The 27,900-nt window shown below is 38.3% G+C and overlaps 1 protein-coding gene and 1 long non-coding RNA gene across 2 annotated transcripts; both read left to right on the top strand.

The window, feature by feature from the left end:
* The first annotated feature begins 4,088 nt into the window (after nt 1-4,088).
* Nucleotides 4,089-6,556, top strand: LOC138354550 (zinc finger protein 492-like). The gene has a single exon (XM_069308918.1). It carries the CDS (start codon nt 4,966-4,968, stop codon nt 5,866-5,868), a length of 903 nt encoding a protein of 300 aa, XP_069165019.1. The 5' UTR covers nt 4,089-4,965; the 3' UTR covers nt 5,869-6,556.
* Nucleotides 6,557-9,217: 2,661 nt separating this feature from the next.
* Nucleotides 9,218-17,647, top strand: LOC138354546 (uncharacterized). The gene is made up of 2 exons (XR_011223590.1): nt 9,218-14,967; nt 15,013-17,647. It is a non-coding gene; the product is annotated as an uncharacterized lncRNA (long non-coding RNA).
* The last annotated feature ends 10,253 nt before the right edge of the window (nt 17,648-27,900 follow it).

Here is a 27,900-nt window from a genome sequence, read left to right as displayed (position 1 = left end):
ACACTCAGGAGCTCCGGTTAACACAACCTCTCACTGTGACTTCACCTGACCGACTCCAACTTCACCTGACCGACTCTGACTTCACCTGACCGACTGTGACTTCACCTGACCGACAATTTCGGAAACCTGTGTCACCATATGGGACTGGTGGTTAATGAAAACAAAACTAAGTTTGAATGTAGAAGTCGGAGCCCCATTGTATTGAAAATAAACGGTAAAAATATAGAGAGTTAATATATATAAATATTTAGGCATATACGTTGGATATACCCATGAGAGTTTGGAAGCTGAGATAAACAGACTCTTGTGTCAATGTCGGAAGAGATTACAACCTCAGAAGGCCTTGGCATGCTGTGGAAAGGGAGTGGGAGTCCCTGTGCTACTAATGATATACTTGAGTACTGTAAGATCTCTTATTGATTATGCTGCACCTGCCATTTCAAGTTTTGGTAAAGGTAGGATGGGCAAGTTGGAGAAGGTACAAAATGAAGCCATGAGAATTATCTTAGGATGCCCAAGAAATGCTATGATTGAGATAATGAGGATGGAGTTGAATCTGCAGAGTATTGGGGATAGAATTTCAGAGATAAATGTAGCCTCTGCCATTAGATTAATGAGAGGTGGGGGAGCTAATGAATTAATCCTCTCGGTTCAAAACGTGGGAAGTAGTGAACAGTGTATGATGAAGAAGAGAGTATATATGAATAAATTATGTTATAATGTTATAAAGTAAGAACATAAGAACATAAGAACAAAGGTAACTGCAGAAGGCCTATTGGCCCATACGAGGCAGCTCCTATTCTATAACCACCCAATCCCACTCATATACTTGTCCAACCCGTGCTTGAAACAATCGAGGGACCCCACCTCCACAATGTTACGCGGCAATTGGTTCCACAAATCAACAACCCTGTTACTGAACCAGTATTTACCCAAGTCTTTCCTAAATCTAAACTTATCCAATTTATATCCATTGTTTCGTGTTCTGTCCTGTGTTGATACTTTTAATACCCTATTAATATCCCCCCGGTTATGTCCATTCATCCACTTGTAAACCTCTATCATGTCACCCCTAACTCTTCGCCTTTCCAGTGAATGCAACTTAAGCTTTGTTAATCTTTCTTCATATGAAAGATTTCTAATTTGGGGAATTAACTTAGTCATCCTACGCTGGACACGTTCAAGTGAATTTATATCCATTCTATAATATGGCGACCAAAACTGAACTGCATAATCTAAATGGGGCCTAACTAGAGCAAGATATAGCTTGAGAACCACACCAGGTGTCTTGTTACTAACGCTGCGATTAATAAATCCAAGTGTCCGATTTGCCTTATTACGAACATTTATGCATTGATCCTTTTGTTTTAAATTCTTACTAATCATAACTCCCAGATCCCTTTCGCAATCCGACTTCGCAATCACAACACCATCTAGCTCGTATCTTGTAACTCTATCATCATTACCTAACCTCAGAACTTTACATTTATCAGCATTAAACTGCATCTGCCAATCCTTTGACCATTTCAAAACCCTATCTAGATCAACTTGAAGTGATAGTGAGTCCTCCTCCGAATTAATTTCCCTACCGATTTTCGTATCATCGGCAAATTTGCAAATGTAGCTACTCAAACCTGAATCTAAATCATTTATATATATTATAAACAACAGAGGTCCCAGGACAGAGCCTTGAGGCACTCCACTTACAACATTTTCCCACTCTGACTTGATTCCATTTATACTAACTCTCTGTTTCCTTTGGTATAGCCATGCCCTAATCCAGCTTAATATAGCACCCCCAATACCATGAGACTCTATTTTTTTAATCAGTCTTTCATGTGGCACTGTATCAAAAGCTTTGCTAAAGTCAAGGTATACAACATCGCAATCCTTACCACTATCAACTGCCTCAACAATGCTAGAATAAAAAGATAACAAATTTGTTAAACATGAACGGCCATTTATAAAACCATGTTGCGACTCAATTATTAATTTATGTTTTTCAAGATGAAGACGAATTTTATTTGCTATTATAGATTCGAGTAACTTTCCCACAATAGACGTTAGGCTAATTGGTCGATAGTTAGACGCAAGTGATCTATCTCCTTTCTTAAAAACTGGTATCACATTAGCAACTTTCCAAAACTCTGGCACTCTGCCTGACTCTATTGATTTATTAAATATGGTTGACAGTGGGTCACAAAGCTCCTCTTTGCATTCTTTAAGCACCCTAGCAAACACTTCATCCGGCCCTGGGGATTTGTTTGGTTTGAGTTTTACTATTTGTTTAAGAACATCCTCCCTGGTAACTGCTAAACTCGTCAACCTGTCCTCGTCCCCACCCACATAGACTTGTTCGGCTGAAGGCATATTGTTAAGTTCCTCTTTAGTAAATACAGATACAAAATATTTATTAAAAATACTACTCATCTCTTCATCACTATCTGTTATTTGACCTGTCTCAGTTTTTAATGGACCTATCCTTTCCCTAGTCTTAGTACGATATAACTGAAAAAACCCTTTAGGATTTGTCTTTGCTTGCCCTGCTATGCGAACTTCATAGTTTCTTTTTGCTTTCCTTATCTCTTTTTTAACATTTCTAACCAGTTGTAGAGTATGATGTTATTACAGAATGTATTGCTGTGCCCAAGAGAAAATTTATACCATGGGAGGATTGTAATGTAGATGTAGTAATTACTCCCTTGCATATGAAAAAAAGTATGTATGAAATAGGAGAGCTGAGGGCAACATATGATTGTATAATTAGAAAACTGCCTACAGAAAACACTCTACATGTATATTGTGATGGGTCAGTAGCTAGGGATGGGAAGGCAGGATGTGGAGTCTTGATCAGGGAGTACACTGACATCGGCACTGTAGATACTGTTATTGGACGCCGCTTAACTGACAATGTCTCTTCAACGCAGGCTGAACTCCAAGGAGTTAGCAGGATTACAGGAAGTAGTCAAATGTGGTAAAAATGCTTGCTTCTTTATTGATAGCAGAGGAGCGTTAGAGTCTTTAAATAGCAGACGCCCAGTATATCAGAATATTGTGATAGAGTGTAGAGAGAATGTTAAGAGACTAGAAAAAACTGGGTATAAAGTAAGATTCATGTGGATCCCTTCACATGTGGGAATACTGTTGAATGAGATAGTTGATGACATAGCGAAGAGAGCCACTGAAAAAACTCTTGTTAATGTTGTATGTCAGTTAACCTTGAAACAAATAAAAACAAGAATCAAGATGATTCAGGAGGGTAAAGAAATGATAAAGAGAATGGCAATGGTGGACAGTAGTAACACACTTAAGAATTATTCAATAATAAATACAAATTCGTCCTTCACTTATGGTAAAGGAAAGTTTACTTGGAAGGATTCAATTTACATGAGATTAAGATTAGGATATAAATATATCTGGCAATACGGTGTTGATGTCAGTGAAAAAGATAAGGAGTGTAAATTATGTAGTATGCCGCACGCCCACACCTTAGAACATTATGTATTAGAGTGTCAACTTATTGAAAACTATAGAAATAAGGAAATAAATAGTGTACCACATCAAATTGTTTGGATGTGTGATAATGGTATAATAGACAGTATACTTAGGAGCTACAAGAATTTTGCCCCGAGAGTGTAACAATTATATGCTGTACTTACTATAGTAACCTGCAATGTTAAATGGGATTCTTGTAATGTTATTTGTCTATTTGTACTCACTGAATTTGTGCGCCCCTTGAGGAACTTGAAGTAGAGGGGGTTAGAAATAGCCTAAGCTACTCTATCTCTTTGAGATGTATTTATTGCTTATCTCAATAAACATACATGAACTTGAACTTGAACTTGTGTGCGATGTTGTCAGTGTACAAAGCGTCTTGTATCCTTCCAGCCAGCGGTGGTACTCCCTTCCCTGATTGATTGATTGATAAAGATTAAGCCACCCAAGAGGTGGCACGGGCATGAATAGCCCGTAAGTGGTACAATTTTTTTTTTTTTTCCCAGTGTTCTGAGGTTGCATTTAACCATCAAGCTGTTATCGTGGGGGAGGATACTGCTTCACAGTCTATATGAGGGTGTCCAGCTGCTGGACACCTTTGTTGACCAGGAGAGTGGCTGTGTTGATGGCTTCAGGGTGGCCACTGCATGATTCAGGAACTCTTAAAGCTCTTCTAAGGTCATTGGTTGCTTCACATTCCAGAAGATAGTGAAGTAATGGCTTTTCTGTGACAGTTTGGCAGAAGATGCACTCTCTCTCTCGGGGTTCACCAATCTCCCAGTTGCACCTGTAACCTAGACGTAGTCTATATAGCCTAACTGCTATTTCCCTGTGGATCCCTTCCCTATTACAAATTTGTTTATGAATGTATTTGCTTACTGTCTTGCCTACTTTTTGTGGATCTGCTTGTATTCTATTTATTACAACTTGTTTATTGCCAATCATATATACTGATTGATGATTTATTTGATTGAAAAAAATTAATAAAAAGAATGCAAAGTAGTGCATTCACCATGGGAGCAATGTTTCCTTCAGAAAGTATATAAACGAGTACCATTGTATTTTAATAAATGAATTGCAAGAATATTCTTTAATTAAAAAAAAAGAGGAAAACATAAGAGTTAAATGTAGAAAACCAGTTACAGACAATAGTAAGAAGTAGAAAAATAAAATATGGCACCAGAAAGAACACTGGAACGCCTAGGTGAGCGTCGCCGCCATTATCACAACACGGGACGGTGAGTGTCCAGACATGAGCATAAAACCTTCCCACAAACGATCGTCGTCGCCCCTAAATCAACACAACAACCTTCCCACAAACTGCACCTATCATAAAGAAGAAGCCCACCATTGACCTTCAAGTGCTCACATCAAGTCTAACTCTACAACAGCCTAAGAAACAACACTCAAGCCTTGCCTAAGCCTCAACATTGACGCCCCACCGTGAGGCGTCACGCAGCATCACCACTCATGCAGTCATCCGAGGAGAAAACCTTCCCACAAACTGCACCTATCATAAAGAAGATGACTCGCCAGTGTCCAGAGTGTGGGAAGGTATTCACTCGTCTTGGACATATGAAGCGTCACATGTTAGTGCATTCGGGTGAAAAACCTCATAAGTGTCCAGAGTGTGGGAAGAGGTTCAGTCGTCTTGGATATATAAAGACTCACATGTTAGTGCATTCGGGTGAAAAACCTCATAAGTGTCCAGAGTGTGGGAAGAGGTTCAGTCATCTTGGAAGTATGAAGACTCACATGTTAGTGCATTCGGGTGAAAAACCTAAGTGTCCAGAGTGTGGGAAGAGGTTCAGTCATCTTGGAAGTATGAAGACTCACATGTTGGTGCATTCGGGTGAAAAACCTCATAAGTGTCCAGAGTGTGGGAAGAGGTTCAGTCTGGTTGGAAATATGAAGACTCACATGTTAGTGCATTCGGGTGAAAAACCTCATAAGTGTCCAGAGTGTGGGATGAGGTTCAGTCAGCTTGGAAGTATGAAGACTCACATGTTAGTGCATTCTGGTGAAAAACTTCATAAGTGTCCAGAGTGTGGGAAGAGGTTCAGTCAGGTTGGAAATATGAAGACTCACATGTTACTGCATTCTGGTGAAAAACTTCATAAGTGTCCAGAGTGTGGGAAGAGGTTCAGTCGGCTTGGACATATGAAGACTCACATGATGATGCACAATGATGAAAGACCTTTTGAGTGTGATGAGTGTGGTAGAAGGTTTAGAGATCGTGGATCTATAATTTGTCACATGTTGGTACATACAGAAGAAAGGCCTTTTGAGTGTGATAAATGTGGCAGATTATTTAAGTCACGTAAAGGTATAAAAGCACACATGTTAGTGCATTTGAATGATAAACCTTCATGAGTGTCGAGAGTTTTAAAAGAGATTCGGTCATCTTTGTAGTATGAAAACTCACAAGACGGTGCATTTGGGTGATAGGTTAAACATTTTGAGTGTGAGAGATAAATCGAAAATGTTTTAAGTATAATGTATATTAAAGCACATATTAGTTCATTAACTTATAATACCATTTTTCAAATTTTAAAATTGTTAGAAATTGTAAACTTTATCAGGAAAATATCTTGCACTCTCCATAGCTGCAACCATTATTTTATTATATATTTTTATACTGTTTTAGCTTACCCAATTCCATATACTGTATTCAAAAACATGGTGTTGCTACTTTACGTTAACTTGTTTCTCACTCTCCAACCCCTGCTCTGTTTTCCTTTCTGTTGTCATGATCGTGTTTGTACAACTGGTACCAATTTTCTTCGTTGGTATGTGTACCTCATAGCTTCCATTCCATTTTCTTCTTTGCCACAGAAGAAACGTGGCAATGTTCCACAGCCACAGTGCTGGCATTGGCAGTGCCATCACTGCCACCACATTTGAAGGCTTGAAAGCAAGCCAAAAGCACTCTAGTTGATTGTTAACTTTTAACTGTGGTTTTATATATATACTATTGTACTATTTTTATGAAATACTGGTATTAAAGTAATTTTTGTTATTTTGCTTAATGACTGAGATATATAAATTATTAACAAATATATATTAGACTGGAATTTATTTCAGCTAAACCTCTTCATTTAGATTTGTATCAGATTTTTTAGTAGTCTGGCCTATCTACAGTAGTTATAGTGATCTAACCCTTGCATTATTGTGTGCATTAAGATAGATTCTGATAAAAGACTAACCTTAGTTGAGTACTCATATTAGCCTAACTGGTATTTATAATTTTCTGAGTTGGAAATACAGTGGTACCTCGCATAACGATTGCCCCAAAAGACGAACATTTTGGGTAATGAACGGCCCGATCGGCGTCAAATCGTCCCGTATGACGAACGCTGGTTTGAGTAACGTCAACACCACACGGTGGGGTTGCGCTGCTTCTTGCACATTCTTAGACGCCTCCGACAATGCACATAAATTATGTTGTTCTTGTTTAAAGATGCTAATGATGCTGGGATATAAAAGGGTGACTGCTGCGATGTTGAAAAGCATTGACGTTTTTGTAGAAAAAAAGAAATGAAATGTCTGATATACAACAAATGTCAAAAAGGTTCGTTCAGTGTTCGGCAGGTAGGCTGCTCCATTATAACAATCTTTCTTTGTTTCAAATGTGTTCCATTTGTTTTGTATTTATCATTTACGTCTCAATAATGGAGAAGCCTACCTTACATACACTGAATAAACCATTATGACATTTTCCTTTCTTCAAATGTGTTCAATATTTATTTTTCATCTGTCTTATAGCAAAAGGTTCGTTCGGTGGTCGGCAGGTAGGCTGCTCCATGTTTCTTAAATAAAAAAAAAAGCGAAAAATAAAAGAACTGTTGAAACAATTTGAAAAATGGACAAATGCCATAAAGGTTCCTTCAGTGTTTTTCGGGTAGGCTGCTCCATTATTGAGACGTAAGTGACAAATACAAAACAAATGGAACACATTTGAAACAAAGAAAGATTGTGATAATGGAGCAGCCTAGCCAACAAACAATGAATGAACCTTTTGCTATAACGAATATGAAAGACAAGGGCTGCTGGCTGGGTTAGTACTGCGTGAGCAACCATTTGTGGCACACGCGCCTCTGGCTCTCAAACACCTGTCCCACACGGTGTTGAAAGACTGTTGTTGCACCTATGCTGAATTGCATAGGTGCAATTCAGACCCTATTGTTTGAAGAACATAAGGGTCATAACATTGGTGAAGCTAGGCGCAATAAGGGCTTAACACAACGGTCGGATGCCAGTGATACAGCACCTATGAGGATGATACAGCGAGCGTATCCAGGTGTAGCTCTGAGCCCCACCCTTGCCATCTCGAATTTATATAGATGAATCGTTTTCTGCGTTCAGTGATGATGCATCTGATACAAGTAGCATAGATGAAGTGTTAGCGGCTTCCATGGTAGTGTTGTTCATTGATATTTTCAAGAATACCTGAATCTCTTCCTGACTGATGGACACTCTTTGAGGCTAGCTGAATCTCTTCCTGACTGATGGACACTCTTTGAGGCTAGCTGAATCTCTTCCTGACTGATGGACACTCTTTGAGGCTAGCTGAATCTCTTCCTGACTGATGGACACTCTTTGAGGCTAGCTGAATCTCTTCCTGACTGATGGACACTCTTTGAGGCTAGCTGAATCTCTTCCTGACTGATGGACACTCTTTGAGGCTAGCTGAATCTCTTCCTGTGTGGGACCTTACAAAGCAATCTTTTCAAGACTACCTAACAAATTGAGCTTTTCCTATAATTGTTTCAATACTACCTTATGCTTTACAAGCTTGGCTACATACCACCTACAAGTACTGAAGCCAAGGGTGCACACGAGTGCGTTATTTGCAAGCACACAGAACGATGAAACAGGAAATGAAAATCTATCTGTAGCTGGTGCAAGGAGAGCAAAGTCGTGCTGTGTACCATAGACTACTTCGTTGACTATTACGCACCTCCAAAGTAGAGTGTGTAATACAGCAACCCGTTCTCGCAAATTTAATAAGTCAATATTGACTTATTAAATATGTGCATAGGTGACATACTTAACATAATAGATACCCTTAAAAAGATTCATAGAAAACACCGACCTTACCTAACCTTGTTAGTATCTTAAGATAAGCATCTTATTGCTTCGTAATTACAATTATTACTTAACCTATAATAGGTATAAGTTAAGTAATAATTGTAATTACGAAGCAATAAGATGCTTATCTTAAGATACTAACAAGGTTAGGAAAGGTCGGTGTTTTCTATGAATCTTTTTAAGGGTATCTATTATGTTTAGTATATCACCTATGCACGTAGTTAATAAGTCAATATTGACTTTACGAATTTGCGAGAACGGGTTGAATACAGTGTGTTACTGTGTAAATAGTATGTGAAACTGTACATATTGTAATTTTAGTGAATTTTTACCATGTAATATTGTGACAATAAACATTTATTGTGGACACATTACTGACACATGTATCACAGTTCCATGGAAAATTATGAACATTCTACTGTATACATATTGTAAAGGTCACAAATATGCATCATATACGATAAAAGAAACAAATAAAACCGCATTGGAAATGCATAGAAAAAATATTTGAAAATATATTTGTGGCAACACGCGGTGCTTGAATGGCCTGCGCGACCGTGTCTGGGAGCTTCACACACGGGCGACCAGCCCCTGATGACGTCACAGCACACCTTGTCCACGCCCTCACAGTCAAAGTAAGTGGAATTTGGTAATTATTTTTACATAGACATGTTCAGGGACGGTAATTTATCATTTTGCAAAGAAAAATGATATTTTGGGGAACATTTGATGTCATGCACTCTGGGGGAATTTCACAGTAAACACAGTGCATCACACTGGTTACATGGGGGGACACTCGTTTTGTATGACGTCCGTTTCACATGACGAACATGGAACGGATTAAATTCGTTATGCGAGGTACCACTGTATATATTACTCGAGCCCAACGATGTATAGTAATATATATTACTCAGCTGTTAAATAATATTTGCCAGGCTGAGATATTTATGTTTAGCAGTTATATTATCCTGACTGGCAATTATATTATCCTGACTTTGGCAATTATATTATCTTGCCTGGCAATTGTATTAACAGACTTGCAATTACTAGGTATATTATATGTATCCAGACTAATAATTACATTAACTTGTCCATCAATTATTCTATCCTGACTGTGAATTATGTGAGCATGACTCCAGCAATTATATTAGCCTGAATCCGACAATTATAATAGCCTGACTGAGAATTATATTATATTAACCTTCAATAATATTATACTGATTTGCAATTATATTACATATATGCTGACTGATAATTGCATTAACTTGACTGGCAATTATATTATCCTGACTCAATTAAATGAGTTTGACTGGCAATTATATTAGCCTGACACTGGCAGTTACATTAGCGTGCTGGTAAATATATTATCCTGAATGACAATAATATTATCCTGACACAATTATATTAGAATACTGGCAATTATATTATGTTATCTGACAATAATACTATTCGCCTGACTCTGCCACTTGTATTAACCCATTTTATAAAGTGGCATTTTTCATTTATAGTATATTACCATGACTATAATTTATAATATTTTTTGGAGTATGTCATTGAATATAGTTAGCCTAGGCTTAATTACTGCTAGTATTTACATCAGTTGTCTATATTTCCATTATTCTCAATATCTTTGATTAATAAGTATTTCTAACTATAAATTAGTGTAATGATTTTTAATTTGTAGATATAAGCCTAAATTTAATCATTGCATAATTGGTATGTATGATTATTATAGGCCTGTTTTACCAGGTATAGGAGTAGCCTTTATGGCAGGGGTGGCCAAACTTGCTTACTGTAAGAGCTGCAAATGATAAACCTCATATGTTTGAGAGCTGCAGGAGAACCATTTGAGAGCCATAGCTTCCTTACTGAATAATGTCAACAGTGTCTGCTGGCAATTTATTAATGATTTTCACTCATTTAATTTATTTTTCCTTAAGTCTGATTTAGGTGGATAATCATATGAAAAGTTTTTGTGATTAGGTTCATTCTGGCGTTTCAAGTTCCTGGCTTTGTAATGACTGAATGGCACTTGGCAAACAAGACACAAATGTTTACCTCCTTTAACTGTGAATGCAAACTTTGTTCCACAAGTATCGGAACTTTTTATATAGTCATGCATTTCTTGCCCTGGATTCGGGTAGAAACTTATAGAATATTCACATTCTCAAGAATTTTTTACTAGCCGCATATTAAAGGTCAAAGAGCTGCAGTTTTTGCCACCCTGTGGCCAAACCACAGCTTGTAATTTGTCATCTATGCAAACCAAAAAATATACAGTAGTTTATTGTTTTGATTAGCAGTTTAGGTTCGTGTTGTGTTGATGGATGTGAATGATGTGAAGTTATTATTTGCTTAGGAGCAATCATTGGCCCATATTATTTATAGATAGAATATGGTGTAATACTTGGCTCTTACCTATTACCTTTTAATTATATTATAAAGAACTGGACGATTGTTTTAACATAAAAGGTCACTGTCCACTCTCAGTAACTAGAAGTGTTACAGAACTTACTTGACAATTATCTCAATATACAAAGTAACTGTTCACTCACAGTAACTATATGTTATAGAACTTGCAGGAAACACTGTGCGTGTTAGTGACCTTACAAGAATGTAAAAATACCAATCTTATGTAATCTCACCAACCCATTGTACTTGTTTGTGAATAAATTATTATTAATAATATTATTAACATGACAATTATCCTAACATACAAGGTCACTGTCCACGTACAGTAACAATATGTTATAGAACTTAGCTAACTCCTATTAATGACTTACATTATTGGTAACAATGGGATAATTAAGTTGAGGTACTAATAGGGTCAGTTTGTTCAGATAGATCCACATTGGGAGAGGAATTTATTGAGGTTATCCTCGTGTGATAATACAGTGTGGCTTCAGACCCAGAAAAGCACCAACACTGCTCTTATAAATATGCTTAAATTATTACATGCAGTACTTAACAAAAATGAGCTCCCCATAGGTTTGTTTGTTGACTTATGCAAGGGTTTTGACACTGTTAACCACAATAACCTTCTTCTGAAACTCCAACACTATGGAGTTAGAGGTCACTCCCTTTAGTACTTGCAATCTTTTCTCTGTCAGCAGTATATTTCAGTGAACGCTGCTACTTCTCCCACTTTCTCAATTAACATGGGCATTCTGCAAGGGTAGCATACTTGGTCCACTCGTTTTTCTCATATATATCTTCCAAATACCTTCATATTTTCTCTTCATCACATGAAGAAGAAACATCTTTATGTTTTCTCACATGCTAACCCACTTATTCTAAATGACACGGTGCATACTGAACTAAATGAAGTCCATTAAATTGACTGTTAACAAACTTTCCATTAACATCGACAAGGCGTTTTACATTTTTGTTTGGTAAGAAGTTCAACAATCAAGTTAATCTTAAGACTATGATGACAAAACCACACACCAGAAGATGAGACGACAACATCCCGATTCGTCCTGGACCATTATCACAATCGATTTGATAATGGTCCAGGACGGATCGAAATGTCGTCGTCTCCTGATCTTCTGGTGTGTGGTTTGGTCATCATGTCTCGACCATATCTGTTGTGATTCATTGTCTAAGACTTAACAATACCAAATTATGAGCAGAGTTGATGGGAAGTTCCTTGGTGTTCACTTTGACAACAAACAAAATTTCCATTGCCATATATAAAATATAACTAAAAAGTTCAGTTATGTACAGTTTCCGTGGTGTAGCGGTTAAGATGCTTTGCCTGGCGCTCCGCAATCACTTTGTCCTGGGTAATAATAAAAATAATAATAATTTATTTGCAAGAAGGTACAATGGGTTGGTGTCATTACATAACATTGGTATTTTTACATTCATGCAAAGCCACTAGCTTGCATACCATTTCAGGCAGGTCCTTAAAAATGAAAGGGTACATTTTAGCAGTGTACCCTTTCAGATGTGCAGTTTAAGTTTGAAGCACAAGGTAGGAAACTGTGAGGATGAAATTAGGTCCTTTTTTTCCTTTACTTTTGAACAGGGCATGGATTGGGCAATTTTTTAATTCATCAGGGAGTGAGTTCCAAAGACTGGGCCATTTTATTTGCATGGAATGTTTGCACAAGTTTAGTCTGACTCTGGGGATATCAAAGAGATGTTTGTTTCTGGTGTGGCTTTGGGTTCTATTACATATATCAAGGAAAAGTTTCAGATCAAGATTAGCGTTTAGGAAACCAGGTTTTACACCTGGTTTCCAGGAAACCAGGGTTTTTTATAAACCAGGTTTTATACATGTAGATAGCACATGAGAATGTTTGGACTGAGTGTATGTTTAGCATGTTAAGGGACTTAAATAGAGGGGCTTTGTGTTGTCTGAAGACTAGGGTTCGTTACTGTTCTGATAGCAGATTTTTGCCGAGTGATGATGGGCTTGAGGAATATAATTTGTGATAATACCGACCATTTTTTAGACTTTTTTAGCTGTGTGTTGTATAAGGGTGCTAAAGTTCAGTCCCATGACTATGTATAGGCCAAAGAACTTCCCATCATTTTTATGGGTAATGTTAACATTATCTGTCCTTTTGCCAGTCAGCCCAAAAGACATTATATCCATAATTCAATCACTTAACACAAAAGCTGGGAACATTTTTGAAATACAATCTATGATATATATAAAAGTGCTGCCTGAAATTGAATCTGATTTGATAGTTTACTACAAAATAAGGTTTGGTGCCTTCTTTTGATAATTACTTACTTTCTACCAAATAACTTGTGGATGGTCTTTTCTATGTCTAATGTAAGTTTATTGGTTGACATCCATGAGTGGACTTTTTTAATGCACTGTTGACAATATTATTTAGTGTGTGGGGGTAGGGTAAGAATAGACAATGGTAGTATCGTCTGCAAATAGTATAGGTTTAAGAATGCTAGAAACATTTGGCACATCACTGATGTACATATATAAGAAATAGGAGAGGTCCCAAGATGCTGCCCTGTGGCAATCTTTTGTTCAAGTGAGTAGAGTAAGGACGGTTATGCTATTGATGACCACATGTACATGTCTGTCACTGAGATAGGAATCTATATAGTCCAGAGCAATATAGTCTACCTCTTAAGAGGTAGAACAGCTTGTTGACAGATCCCAAGTGCATGGGAGAATTGTGTAAAACTGCAGTTTGTGTCTCGGAGAGACTGTGGGATCCGTGTGTGAGCATTAGCAAACCCGGTTGCAGTTCCTATTACCATGTCGTGGCGCAGTCGATTAATGCGCATCTGGGATCATCCTGGACGTAGGTTCAAACCCTCATCACGGTCGTTGTGGATTTAATCAGTAGTATGTTGAGTTTTACAAAGTACAAATAGAGCTGTTTATAAATAATTTTTTCATATATTTTTTGAAAGTATTGGTAGATTTGATATTGGTCTGTAATATTTTTTGTCAGCTGTCTTGTCTCCTTTATGAACTGGCATCACTCTTGCTTTCTTAAGGATATCAGGAAAAGTATGACGCTCTAGAAATTTGATGAATAGCAGAGCTATGGGTAGTGCAAGAGCAGGGGGCAGCACTTTTATATATATCATAGATTGTATTTCAAAAATGTTCCCAGCTTTTGTGTTAAGTGATTGAATTATGGATATAATGTCTTTTGGGCTGACTGGCAAAAGGAGTAGAGAGTTAGGACAGCTGCCTGTGAGATTTGTAATAACATGTGTCTGGGTCTCTGGGATTTTTCTGGCAAGGTTTGTACCAATTGATGAAAAGAAGCTATTGAATTCAGTTGCAATATCTGTCTGTTGCAGGTGTATAACCATCATTGGAGAGTTTTATCTGCTTGTTATGTGATTATTGTTTAGACTCTAGGAGGTTAGAGATGATGTTCCATGTACTTTTCATATTTCACTACACACAGAAATCACAATACCATGATGCATCAAATGAACAAATCCACAAGGCCCGTGATGAGGCCCTTATCCATGTCGTAGCTCAGTCGATTAAGGCAGTGTCCGGGATGTTCTCAGAAGTAAGTTCGATCCTCGTCACGGCCCTTGTGGATTTTTTCATTTCCATATTTCCTTTTGCTTCTTTAAATCTATTCTCATAAAAGGAAGCTTTGGCTCTTCATATTATATTGGTGAGCATTGATGAGTATCTCTTAACTTCTTTTGTAATTAGGGCAATTCTGTTTTGTTTCATATTCGTGTTTCTTGTTAATTGCTTTAAGTATGCCACTTGTGAATCAGGTGTTGTTTAATCTTTTGGCAGTTTATATCCATTATGAATTTATATCCTGTGTATTGTTGAGTTCAGATTCCCAGTTTATATTGTGAGGTGCATTTATGAAATTCCCTACCGCTGGTTTCCTAATTATTGGGAATGCTAAATTAATGCAGGTTATGGCGGGTTTCCTAATTATTGGGAATGGTAAATTAATGCAGGTTATGGCGGGTTTCCTAATTATTGGGAATGCTAAATTAATTAAATTATTGTAATTTAATTAAAATTTGTATGCCTCCCAACCAGTTTGAAAGAGAGACTGTAATAACAAAATAAATACATAAATAAGTTTTATTTAGGTAAAAGTACATACAAAATTCAAAATCAAATTTTTATTCAGGAAAAATACATACATAGATGAAGAGTTACAAACATAATGTTGGATTTATACATAGAGCTAGTACATATAGTACCTAAAGCCACTAATACACATAGCATTTTGGGCAAACATTCAAGATGAGTTACAAACAGAATTGTGGATTTCTAGTTTATCTACAGGTAGTACATACTATGCCTAAAGCCACTAATACGCACAGCGTTTCGGGCAAGATGAAGGAAAAACACCTAGACTAAAACCTTAAAACTAATTGAGATCAAAAGCGTGAATTGAAAAATGAAAATCAAGAATGACAAAAATTGTATGATGGATGGAACAGCAGAAATTGAAACAGAACAGCAGAAGTAATTTTAACTAAATAAACAGAAGGCTACAATTTTCTTCAAGTTTATATATGGCAGATATCAGCAGTTAAACTAGTTGGTCAATAATCAATATTGTTAATAAAAAGCAAAACATAGGTTGACATTTAGGGGGTATGGTAGGTTACATGGAGTTTATTAGGTAGCACTTGGTTTTTCTCTTAAGCTGGTTGAGAGAGGTACAGCCTTTGAAATGACTGGGAAGCTCATTCCACATTCTGGATCTCTTGATTTGCAGAGAATTTCTAGTTTGGTTCAGTCGCACTCTTGGAGTATCAAATAGGTACTTATTCACCTAGTTGTTCTTGCGGGGGTTGAGCTCTGCTCTTTCGGCTCGCCTCACAACTGTCAATCAATCAACTGTAACTAACTACTAAATTATTTTTTCCCCCACACACACAAACACCCCAGGAAGCAACTCTGTAACAGCTGTCTAACTCCAAGGTACCTAATTTACTGCTAGATAACAGGGGCATCAGGGTGAAAGAAACTTTCCCCATTTGGTTCTGCCTGGTCCGGGAATCGAACCCGGGCCACAGAATTACGAGTCCTGCGCGCTGTCTACTTTGCTACCAGACCCCCCTGGATCTTGAAACCACACAAGAAACAAGATTTGTTTTTGATGTGGTGCCCATGGGTTCTGTTACAACCTTCTGGGAAGCGTTTAAGGTCAGGATTGGCATTACAGTTCAGGGTTTTAAATATATAGAGTACACTTGAGAAGATGTGCAGTGACTTATTATCTTACATATTCAAAGATTTAAGTAAGCGGGTCGAATGCAGTCTGGGGGCCAGGGTTTGTTATTATTCCAATAGATTTGTGTTGAGTAATTAGCAGACGTAGATGATTTTGGGTAGTAGAACCCCCAAGCAGATACCATAATTGAGATAAGGATAGATGAGAGAGTAATAGAGCGTCATCAGGTCAAGGCGAGGTACATAGTATCTGATTTTAGAGAGAATGCCAACTGTTTTTGAAACTTTTTTAGCTATATTTTAAATGTGTCCCTGAAAATTCAGCTTGTTATCAATCAGAACACCAAGGATCGAATTTTATTACCATCTATTGTGTTACTAATTTGGATATTGTTAATTCTTAGATTAATTTGATCTGAGGATTTATTACCAAACAAAATATAGGTCAACGTTAAAGATGAGTTTGTTAGCAGTTAGCCAAAGATGAACTTTATTTAGTTCAATATTCACTGAATCATTCAAAATAAGAGGGTTAGGACTGGAGAAAATGAAGAGTGTGTCATTATCAAATAAAATTGGTTTGAGATGTTGAGAGGTATTTGGAACGTCATTAATGTAGATGAGAAAAAATGTGTGTGTGTATATGAAAGATAATGTAGACTAAGAAATATTTACTTAATATTATATAATTAATATCATATAATCAATACCATGTAACTAATTTCACTCACATTTTTCCTAATAATAGATTTGTTACTCTAATCATAATATACTCTAATATAGTTAATCTAATAGTTACTCTAATATATTTTTATTTATTACAATTTATGTCCTTTCTTCATCATGTGTCATCTAATTCTTGCATTTCTTTGATAAAGTGTTTATTCATGTCCTTTGTTTATTCTTGTCTCCTTGAATAAAGGAAATCTCCTTTCCCTTATGATCCTTGTTTATTTTTAGTGTTGCCCTCATTAACCATAACTTATACTATATTTCTGTTAAGTTCCAAGAAAATGTTAAGAGAAAAAGTCCAGTTTCTTTTCTAAATTACACCTTAGTATTTCCATTGTGTTATTAATGTAAATAAAGTACTGTACTGTTGCTAGAACTACCGACTCATTAATGTAATAGTCTATACCAGTCATTATTAAGTATCACCTTTTATTATATTCATTTGTGTTTTCTTAAAATTATTCATTTTTGTTAGCTTACTTCCCTTTTAGTATTAAGTGCTTACCCCGTCACACCTTTAATTAAATTTTCTTCTAAATTATTGCAAGTTTTGTGGGAAACGCTTTACGTAATAATGGCTTCATGAGTTTGTGTAACTCCTGTCCCCACAATTGTATATTACTCATATGTTCTTGTACACACATTATTTTGAATACAAATTTAAATATTTAGAGTTTTTAATTTATTGATGTCCTGAAAATGATGTTACACTCCTTTCTTACTACTCACGGCATCCTTGAAAACAAAATTTCCCCGGCTTCGGTTCCACCTGCTACTTCACATGCTGATCCAGCTACTGCTGTTCCTCCTGCTATTTCTACTGCTACTTCACATGCTGATCCAGCTACTGCTGTTCCTCCTGCTATTTCTACTGTTACTTATCATGCTGATCCAGCTACTGCTGTTCCTCCTGCTATTTCTACTGCTACTTATCATGCTGATCCAGCTACTGCTGTTCCTCCTGCTATTTCTACTGTTATTTATCATGCTGATCCAGCTACTGCTGTTCCTCCTGCTATTTCTACTGCTACTTCTCATGCTGATCCAGCTACTGCTGTTCCTCCTGCTATTTCTACTGCTACTTATCATGCTGATCCAGCTACTGCTGTTCCTCCTGCTATTTCTACTGTTACTTATCATGCTGATCCAGCTACTGCTGTTCCTCCTGCTATTTCTACTGCTACTTCTCATGCTGATCCAGCTACTGCTGTTCCTCCTGCTATTTCTACTGCTACTTATCATGCTGATCCAGCTACTGCTGTTCCTCCTGCTATTTCTACTGTTACTTATCATGCTGATCCAGCTACTGCTGTTCTTCCTGCTATTTCTACTGTTACTTATCATGCTGATCCAGCTACTGCTGTTCCTCCTGCTATTTCTACTGCTACTTCTCATGCTGATCCAGCTACTGCTGTTCCTCCTGCTATTTCTACTGCTACTTCTCATGCTGATCCAGCTACTGCTGTTCCTCCTGCTATTTCTACTGCTACTTCACATGCTGATCCAGCTACTGCTGTTCCTCCTGCTATTTCTACTGCTACTTCTCATGCTGATCCAGCTACTGCTGTTCCTCCTGCTATTTCTACTGCTACTTCTCATGCTGATCCAGCTACTGCTGTTCCTCCTGCTATTTCTACTGCTACTTCACATGCTGATCCAGCTACTGCTGTTCCTCCTGCTATTTCTACTGCTACTTCACATGCTGATCCAGCTACTGCTGTTCCTCCTGCTATTACTACTGCTGTTCCTCCTGCTATTTATACTGCTGTTTCTCCTGCTATTTCTACTGCTACTTCTCATGCTGATCCAGCTACTGCTGTTCCTCCTGCTATTTCTACTGCTACTTATCATGCTGATCCAGCTACTGCTGTTCCTCCTGCTATTTCTACTGCTACTTATCATGCTGATCCAGCTACTGCTGTTCCTCCTGCTATTTCTACTGCTACTTATCATGCTGATCCAGCTACTGCTGTTCCTCCTGCTATTTCTACTGCTACTTATCATGCTGATCCAGCTACTGCTGTTCCTCCTGCTATTTCTACTGTTACTTATCATGCTGATTCAGCTACTGCTGTTCCTCCTGCTATTTCTACTGTTACTTATCATGCTGATTCAGCTACTGCTGTTCCTCCTGCTATTTCTACTGTTACTTATCATGCTGATCCAGCTACTGCTGTTCCTCCTGCTATTTCTACTGCTACTTATCATGCTGATCCAGCTACTGCTGTTCCTCCTGCTATTTCTACTGTTACTTATCATGCTGATCCAGCTACTGCTGTTCCTCCTGCTATTTCTACTGTTACTTATCATGCTGATCCAGCTACTGCTGTTCCTCCTGCTATTTCTACTGTTACTTATCATGCTGATCCAGCTACTGCTGTTCCTCCTGCTATTTCTACTGTTACTTATCATGCTGATCCAGCTACTGCTGTTCCTCCTGCTATTTCTACTGCTATTTCTCATGCTGATCCTGTTACTGCTGTTCCTCCTGCTATTTCTACTGTTATTTATCATGCTGATCCAGCTACTGCTGTTCCTCCTGCTATTTCTACTGTTACTTATCATGCTGATCCAGCTACTGCTGTTCCTCCTGCTATTTCTACTGTTACTTATCATGCTGATCCAGCTACTGCTGTTCCTCCTGCTATTTCTACTGTTACTTATCATGCTGATCCAGCTACTGCTGTTCCTCCTGCTATTTCTACTGTTACTTATCATGCTGATCCAGCTACTGCTGTTCCTCCTGCTATTTCTCATGCTGATCCAGCTACTGCTGTTCCTCCTGCTATTTCTACTGCTACTTCTCATGCTGATCCTGTTACTGCTGTTCCTCCTGCAATTTAAGAACATAAGAACAAAGGTAGCTGCAGAAGGCCTATTGGCCCATACGTGGCAGCTCCTATTTATAACCACCCAATCCCACTCATACATGTCCAACCCACGCTTGAAACAATCGAGGGACCCCACCTCCACTACGTTTCGTGGTAATTGGTTCCACAAATCAACAACCCTGTTACCAACTGCTACTTCTCATGCTGATCCGGCTACTGTTGTTTCTACTATTACACCCTCTGCTGCTGTTTGCTGCACTACACTGAACCTCAATTTCTCATAATTACCTTAGCTTGCTGCACTACACTGGACCTCAACTCCTCATAATTAACTTAGCTTGCTGCACTACACTGGACCTCAACTCCTCATAATTACCTTAGCTTGCTGCACTACACTGGACCTCAACTCCTCATAATTACCTTAGCTTGCTGCACTACACTGGACCTCAACTCCTCATAATTAACTTAGCTTGCTGCACTACACTGGACCTCAACTCCTCATAATTAACTTAGCTTGCTGCACTACACTTTACGTCAACTCCTCATAATTACCTTAGCTTGCTGCACTACACTGGACCTCAATTCAACATTGTTACCTTAGCTTGCAGCACTACACTGGAGCTTAATAAAGTTTAGTTCTTGGACAATTTATCATTCGAGTTTTGGCAAAAACAAAACAAAAATGATCGAACTTAAAATTTACTTTGTCAAAATTACACTTGTAAATAATTATAAAAATAATATAATAATGTAAAATTCTAAAAAGGAAAGAGTAGGGTGTGAACCTGCACACTTGGTACTGCCAAGCTAGACCACCACACCATGAGGAGGGTGTGAACCTGCACACTTGGTACTACCAAGCTAGACCACCACACCATGAGGAGGGTGTGACCCTACACACTTGGTACTGCCAAGCTAGACCACCACACCATGAGGAGGGTGTGACCCTACACACTTGGTACTGCCAAGCTAGACCACCACACCATGAGGAGGGTGTGAACCTACACACTTGGTACTACCAAGCTAGACCACCACACCATGAGGAGGGTGTGACCCTACACACTTGGTACTGCCAAGCTAGACCACCACACCATGAGGAGGGTGTGAACCTACACACTTGGCACTGTGGTGTTTGTGTGTTATTGAGGAAGTCTTGGTTGTAGGGTTGATGTAATAATAATAATAATAATTTTTATTTAGGTAAAGGTACATACATAAAGAGATTTTACAAAGTTTGTTGGCTTTATAGATAGAGCTAGTACATACAATGCTATTATAAATAATTGTGTGTGGGGCTTCTATGGGGGACTGGTACTATTAAGGGGTAAGGGTAGTTAGAAGACAAGAGTATCAAATATGGGAGAGCTAAAAGGCCCGGCCCCCAAAATAAACTATCCACAGTAGTAATAACTTGCTACTAGACCATATATGTTAGTCTAAGGGTTGATCAATGCGCTCCCACACAGGAAGAAGGGATACTCTGTAATTCATGTACTTATTTATTAACCCCTTAACAACCCCCCATATACACTCACACCAATAACAATAATAATAATAACTTGACCACACTATCTTACGTTAAAAGCCTTGGTCCACATAGGCAGGATACAAGGTTTACACTAATAACAAGCTAGGGTAAAGTACTACTGGATAAGCACTGAAGCTGGATGCAGCTTTGGGTAGTGAGACCATGTGGTACCCTAATACAAAACACAACACTTAGGGTTACCCAAAACACTGGCAACTACTACCCCCAGGTCTCACCAATTGTTACTACCAGAGTAGGTACACTTAGAAATCATACAATACTTAACTTAATGGTACAGGAACTTAGGGTAAGGGAAATAAGTAAGGGGAGAAGGGAGGAGATTAGGGGTGTAGCCACAGAGTAGGTCTCGTCCGCACGAACGCCAGCCAGAGAAGAACCTCCTAGCGACCAGCTAGGCCTCCCATGTCGTGGTGCCGGAAGGAGCCTAATTGATCGTGCAGCTAAGCACATTAAAGATCTTCCCCTATGCAACGTATTGTTACTTTACAAATGATTAGAAAGTATTAGTAAGCAAAGTTGGTGCCTATGTTATTATTTAATAATCAACCCCCAGCTCAGTCTTTAAATGCTCTTTGAGAAACAATAATAGTCTTACGTCTGGCAGGGAAGATACAAACAATTGCCGCTAGTGATGCACTCAACTGTACTACCAGAAAGTTTAATAGCTCAATTTTGACCTCTGGTTTCCACTGGAGAACCCAGGGTCGTAACAAATGCCTAAAGCCACTATTACGCAAAGCATTTCGGGCAGGAAAAAACACTAATGACTAAAGCTTAAAACTAATGGGTAAAAAGAATAAAATGTGTTGAGTACAAATAAAAATAGAGGTAAAAGAGGGGGGAACATTGTTGAAAAAGCAGCACAAATACAATTACAAATTATTACAGAAAATTACATTCAAACAGTGTTGATTTGAAAAACAAAAAACATACATGGGTTGACAACAGAGGGGTAAGGTAGGTTACAGGGAATTTATTAGGTATAGCTTCGTTTTTAACTTAAACTGGTTGAGAGAGGTACAGTCTTTAACATGGTTGGGAAGGTCATTCCACATTCTGGGCCCCTTGATTTGTAAAGCATTTCTGGTTTGATTAAGTCGTACTCTAGGAATATCAAAACTGTATTTATTTCTGGTGTGGTGCTCATGGGTTCTGTTACAACCTTCTATGAAGCTTTTGAGATCAGGATTGGCATTATAGTTTAGCGTTTTATATATGTATAATACACATGAGAGAATGTGCAGTGACATAATGTCTAACATATTCAGAGATTTGAGTAGGGGTACCGAGTGATGTCTGGGGCCAGAATTGGATATTGTCCTAATAGCAGCTTTGTGTTGAGTAATTAGAGGACGTAAGTGATTTTGGGTAGTAGAGCCCCAAGCACAAATACCATAGTTGAGATATGGATAGATAAGGGAGTAATAGAGAGTCCAGGGCAGGGCGTGGTTCATAATATCTGATCTTAGAAAGAATGCCCACAGTTTTTGAAACTTTTTTTGATATGTTTAGAATGTGTCCCTGGAAATTCAGCTTGTGGTCACTTAAGAATGCCAAGGAATTTGCCATCTAATTTGTTACAAATTTGGGTATTGTTTATTTTGAGATTTATTTGATTAGAGGATTTATTGCCAAACAGAATATAGAAAGTTTTGTCAATGTTAAGGGTGAGTTTGTTGGCAGTTAGCCACAGATGGACTTTATTTAGCTCAGTATTTACTGTGGCATTTAGAGCAAGGGGATCAGGACTGGAGTAAATGAAGGTTGTGTCGTCAGCAAATAGAATTGGTTTGAGGTGTTGGGAGGCATTTGGAAGGTCATTAATGTAGATGAGAAAGAGGAGAGGGCCAAGTATGCTGCCCTGGGGAACACCAATTTTGATGGGTAGGGTGGGAGAAATTGTATTATTCACAGAAACATATTGAAGCCTGTCAGTAAGGTAGGATTTGAGGTATTGTAGGGAGTGTCCTCTGACTCCATAATGATGTAATTTAAGAAGAAGGTTTTGGTGGTTGACAGTATCGAAAGCTTTACGCAGGTACACAAATAACCCAACAGGGAACTCATTTTTATCAAGAGCTGTATGAATCGAGTTAAGCATACTAATAAGTGCATCGTTAGTGCTGTTTTTGGGCCTGAAGCTATATTGGCAAGGGCTAAGTATATTGAGTTTGGCTAGATATGAGTAAAGCTGCTTATAGATTAGTTTTTCAAAATTTTTTGACAAGTTTGGCAGGATTGATATAGGTCTGTAGTTGTTAACATCTGTGAGATCACCACATTTGTGGACAGGCGTTACTCTCGCTGTTTTTAGAATATATGTAAATAAATAGAATATGTAAAGCCATCGCTTGGTTACTGACTTTAATAGTTAAACTGATACATGACTAGTAGCTACCAAGCTTGGCGGGCGTCCTGTACGCTCTGTTTACCTTCTCTGGCGTCTGCTCCGCCACACATAGAAAACGGATGGTACCATTTTCTGTGAACATGACATCCCTCCTTTTCTTTAAAAGAATGACTGCAGGATGTCTACCATGCTTGTAGCACAAAGCTAAGTTATTGACACAAAGTAAGTTATTAACATATCAAGAGATATTGCATACATTTAACATTAATTAAGCACACAAAGAATTTAAACAACTTAATTAGTATGATGCACTTATTTGTATGATTAACTTGATTCACGCAGCTCTTGATAAAAAGGAGTTCCCTGTTAGGTTATTTGTGGACCTGCGTAAGGCTTTTGACACTGTCAACCACCAGAACCTTCTTCTTAAATTACATCATTATGGAGTCATAGGACACTCCCTGCAATACCTCAAATCTTATCTTACTGACAGGCTCCAGTATGTTTCTGTGAATTATACAATTTCTCCCACCCTACCCATCAACATTGGTGTTCCTCAGGGCAGCATACTTGGCCCTCTCCTCTTTCTCATCTACATTAATGACCTTCCAAATGCCTCCCAACACCTCAAACCAATTCTATTTGCTGATGACACAACCTTCATTTACTCCAGTCCTGACCCCCTTGCTCTAAATGCCACAGTAAATACTGAGCTAGAGAAAGTCCATCTTTGGCTAACTGCCAACAAACTCACCCAAAACAAAACGTTTTATATTCTGTTTGGCAATAAATCCTCTAATCATATAAATCTCAAAATAAACAATACCCAAATTTGTAACAAATTAGATGGCAAATTCCTTGGCGTTCTCATCGTCCACAAGCTGGATTTCCAGGGACACATTCTAAATATATCAAAAAAAGTTTCAAAAACTGTTGGCATTCTTTCTAAGATCAGATATTATGTACCCCGCCCTGCCCTGGTGACTCTCTATTACTCCCTCATCTATCCATATCTCAACTATGGCATTTGTGCTTGGGGTTCTACTACCCAAAATCATTTACGTCCTCTAATTACTCAACACAAAGCTGCTATTAGGACAATATCCAACTCTAGCCCCAGACATCACTCGGTACCCCTACTCAAATCTCTGAATATGTTAGATATTAAGTCATTGCACATTCTCTCATGTGTATTATACATATATAAAACGCTGAACTGAAATGCCAATCCTGACCTCAAAAGATTCATTGAAGGTTGTAACAGAACCCATGAGCACCACACCAGAAATAAATACAGTTTTGATATTCCTAGAGTACGACTTAATCATACTAGAAATGCTCTTCAAATCAAGGGACCCAGAATGTGGAATGATCTTCCCAACCATGTTAAAGACAGTACCTCTCTCAACCAGCTTAAGATAAAAACGAAGCACTACCTAATAAATTCCCTGTAACCTACCTTACCCCTCTGTTGTCAACCCATGTATGTTTTTTTTTTTTCAAAACAACGCTGTTTAAAAGTAATTTTCTGTAATAATTTGTAATTGTATTTGTGCTGCTTTTTCAGCCATGTTCCCCCTCTTTTACCTCTATTTTTATTTGTTCTCAACACATTTTATTCTTTTTACCCATTAGTTTTAAGCTTTAGTCATTAATGTTTTTCCTGCCCGAAACGCTTTGCGTAATAGTGGCTTTAGGCATTGTATGTACTAGCCCTATCTATTAACCCAACGAACTTTGTAAAATCTCTTTATGTATGTACCTTGCCTAAATAAAAATTATTATTATTATTATTATTATTATTATTATTATTATTATTATTATTATTATTATTATTATTATTAATCTTTACCACAAAGGATTCCAATATTAAAAATACATATGCAATGTTAAACAAACATGAAAGAAACTGTAATACAAAGTTACAAAATATTGAATGAGAGATCTGCATTATTCAAACAATATTAAATTTAGTTCAGCATAACAAGTAAATACTTTGCATTACATAGGAACACAATTAATCATCAAATCGTGTAGGGCGTTTAACATGACGTTTAGGACGAGAGTCTCCAAATACAATAACATCCCTTGATGAATTGTTTATCGAGTTATAACTCATTTTTTCTTTTTCTTTTGCACGACTTTGCATTTCATCATTTTCTACACTAGTTGGAATCACTTTGAAATAGGCCATATTACGTGTTATACTATGATCTCTATTACTAGCTGTTACCATAGTTCCTTTTACACTAATCACTTTATATGGCTTTGTATCATACGGCATATCTAGCTTTCCCTCTTTTTTTCTTTTCAACGAGAACAGTATCTCCAACCTTTATGAATTGTTCCTTTGCACGCTGATCATGAGCAATTTTCATTTTGCCCTTGCCTAGTGCATCCTTCTGAGCGAGACGTTTATCCGTTACCTCGGCTGGCATGACGGGTAGTGCGATCCTCATAGGACGTCCAAATAAAAGTTCACCAGGCGACTTGCCGTGTGTTCCATGTGGTGTTGCATGGTAGTTCCTGAGAAAAGCATACATAGCTTGTTTCCAGGATCGTCCTTCGGCATGAGCACAGCGTACCGCTTTCATGAGAGGTTGCATGAATCTCTGAACTTCTCCATTTGCTTGAGGATGTAGTGGCATCACACGGCGGTGTTTGAATCCAATATGCTCAGCAAAGTTGACGAAGTCTTGTCCATTGAATGGCGGTCCATTGTCCGTTTTGACAACTTCAGGAATGCCAAAGTTTGAAAAGATCTTGTCGAGTTTCGGGATGACAGCCTTTGCAGATGTGGAAGTGGATACTTCTGGATAACGTGAGTGATCATCAATGACTACCATCAAGTACTCTCCAGTTGGTAGCGGTCCGCAGAAGTCCATTGATACTTCCGTCCATGGTGCAGCAGGTAGTGGTGAAGGTTGTAGAGGTGTTGGTCTTGAAGTATCCACTGCAGCTTGGCAAGGGACACAAGCATCATGCATAGCCTTTGCTTGACAATCAATGCCAGGAAACCACACCTTTTCTCGTAGCAGCTGTTTGGTCCTAACAAGACCTTGGTGTCCTTGATGTGCAAGCTTCAGAGCACGTTGCTGGAGAACAGCTGGAATGACGATACGAGTACCTCGCAGCACGGTGTTGCGTTGTTGCGTAACACTTAATTCTGTCTGGATGCGTTCAAGTGCTTTGAATGCATCTTGGTCAACTCCTGAGGGTGGGATGCGTGGAAACTTTTTCTTAGTCAATGCATCCACTGTTGCTTGCAGAGTTGGGTCCTCTAGGGTTGCAGTACGGATTTCATCAAGAGTGAGAGCCTTAGGGACTGCATCACAGATTACAGAGTGTACATATTCCTCGGCAACTTGCTGATGCTTGGTGATGGTGAAACTGTTGGCAGGATGTCGACTGATGTAATCAGCGGGATTGCCTGCACCCGGCTTGTATTTCACCGTAAAGTTGTATGGTTGCAGACGAAGAGCCCATCTCTCAATGCGAGCTGGTGGTTTGGACTTTGGATTATTGAAGATGGTCTCCAACGGTTTGTGGTCAGTGACTATCGTGGTGAAGGGCGCACCAAGCAGATACACATTGAAGTGTTCACAGCCCCATACAAGAGCAAGAGCTTCCTTCTCTGTCTGACTGTATCGTTGCTCAACATCTGTGAGAGAACGGCTGGCGTAGGCAATTACTACTCTGGAATCTGGTTGACCAGGTTTGTGTTGGGCTAAAACAGCACCTAAACCAACAGGACTAGCATCCACCGTTAACTCAATGTCCATTGATGGATCAAAGTTTGTAGCAGTCGCATTCTCTACTAGTGCATCTTTCACAGCATCAAATGCATTTTGCTCGATATCGCTCCAGTACCATGATGCATTTTTCTTCAAGAGCTCACGTAGAGGCTTCGTAATGGTAGCAAAATCTGGAATGAAGCGAGAACAGTAGTTTGCCATTCCCAGAAAACTATGTACTTCAGTGGACGTTGAAGGAGGTGCAGCATTCTTGATATCTGCAACTTTCTTAGGATCTGGAGACAGTCCTTTGTCACTAAGTACATGTCCAAAGAATTCAATTTTACGTTGATTGAACTCACACTTTGCTCGGCTTAACGTCAGATTCTTTTCTCGTAAGCGTTGCAATGTTGCACGAAGAGCTTTGTCGTGTTCTGCTTGGGTACGGCCATAAACAA

Source organism: Procambarus clarkii, chromosome 6 (assembly GCF_040958095.1).
Source record: "Procambarus clarkii isolate CNS0578487 chromosome 6, FALCON_Pclarkii_2.0, whole genome shotgun sequence".
NCBI lineage: Eukaryota > Metazoa > Arthropoda > Malacostraca > Decapoda > Cambaridae > Procambarus > Procambarus clarkii.
Note: the sequence above shows the minus strand (reverse complement) of the source record. Positions and strands in the feature narration are given on the sequence as shown.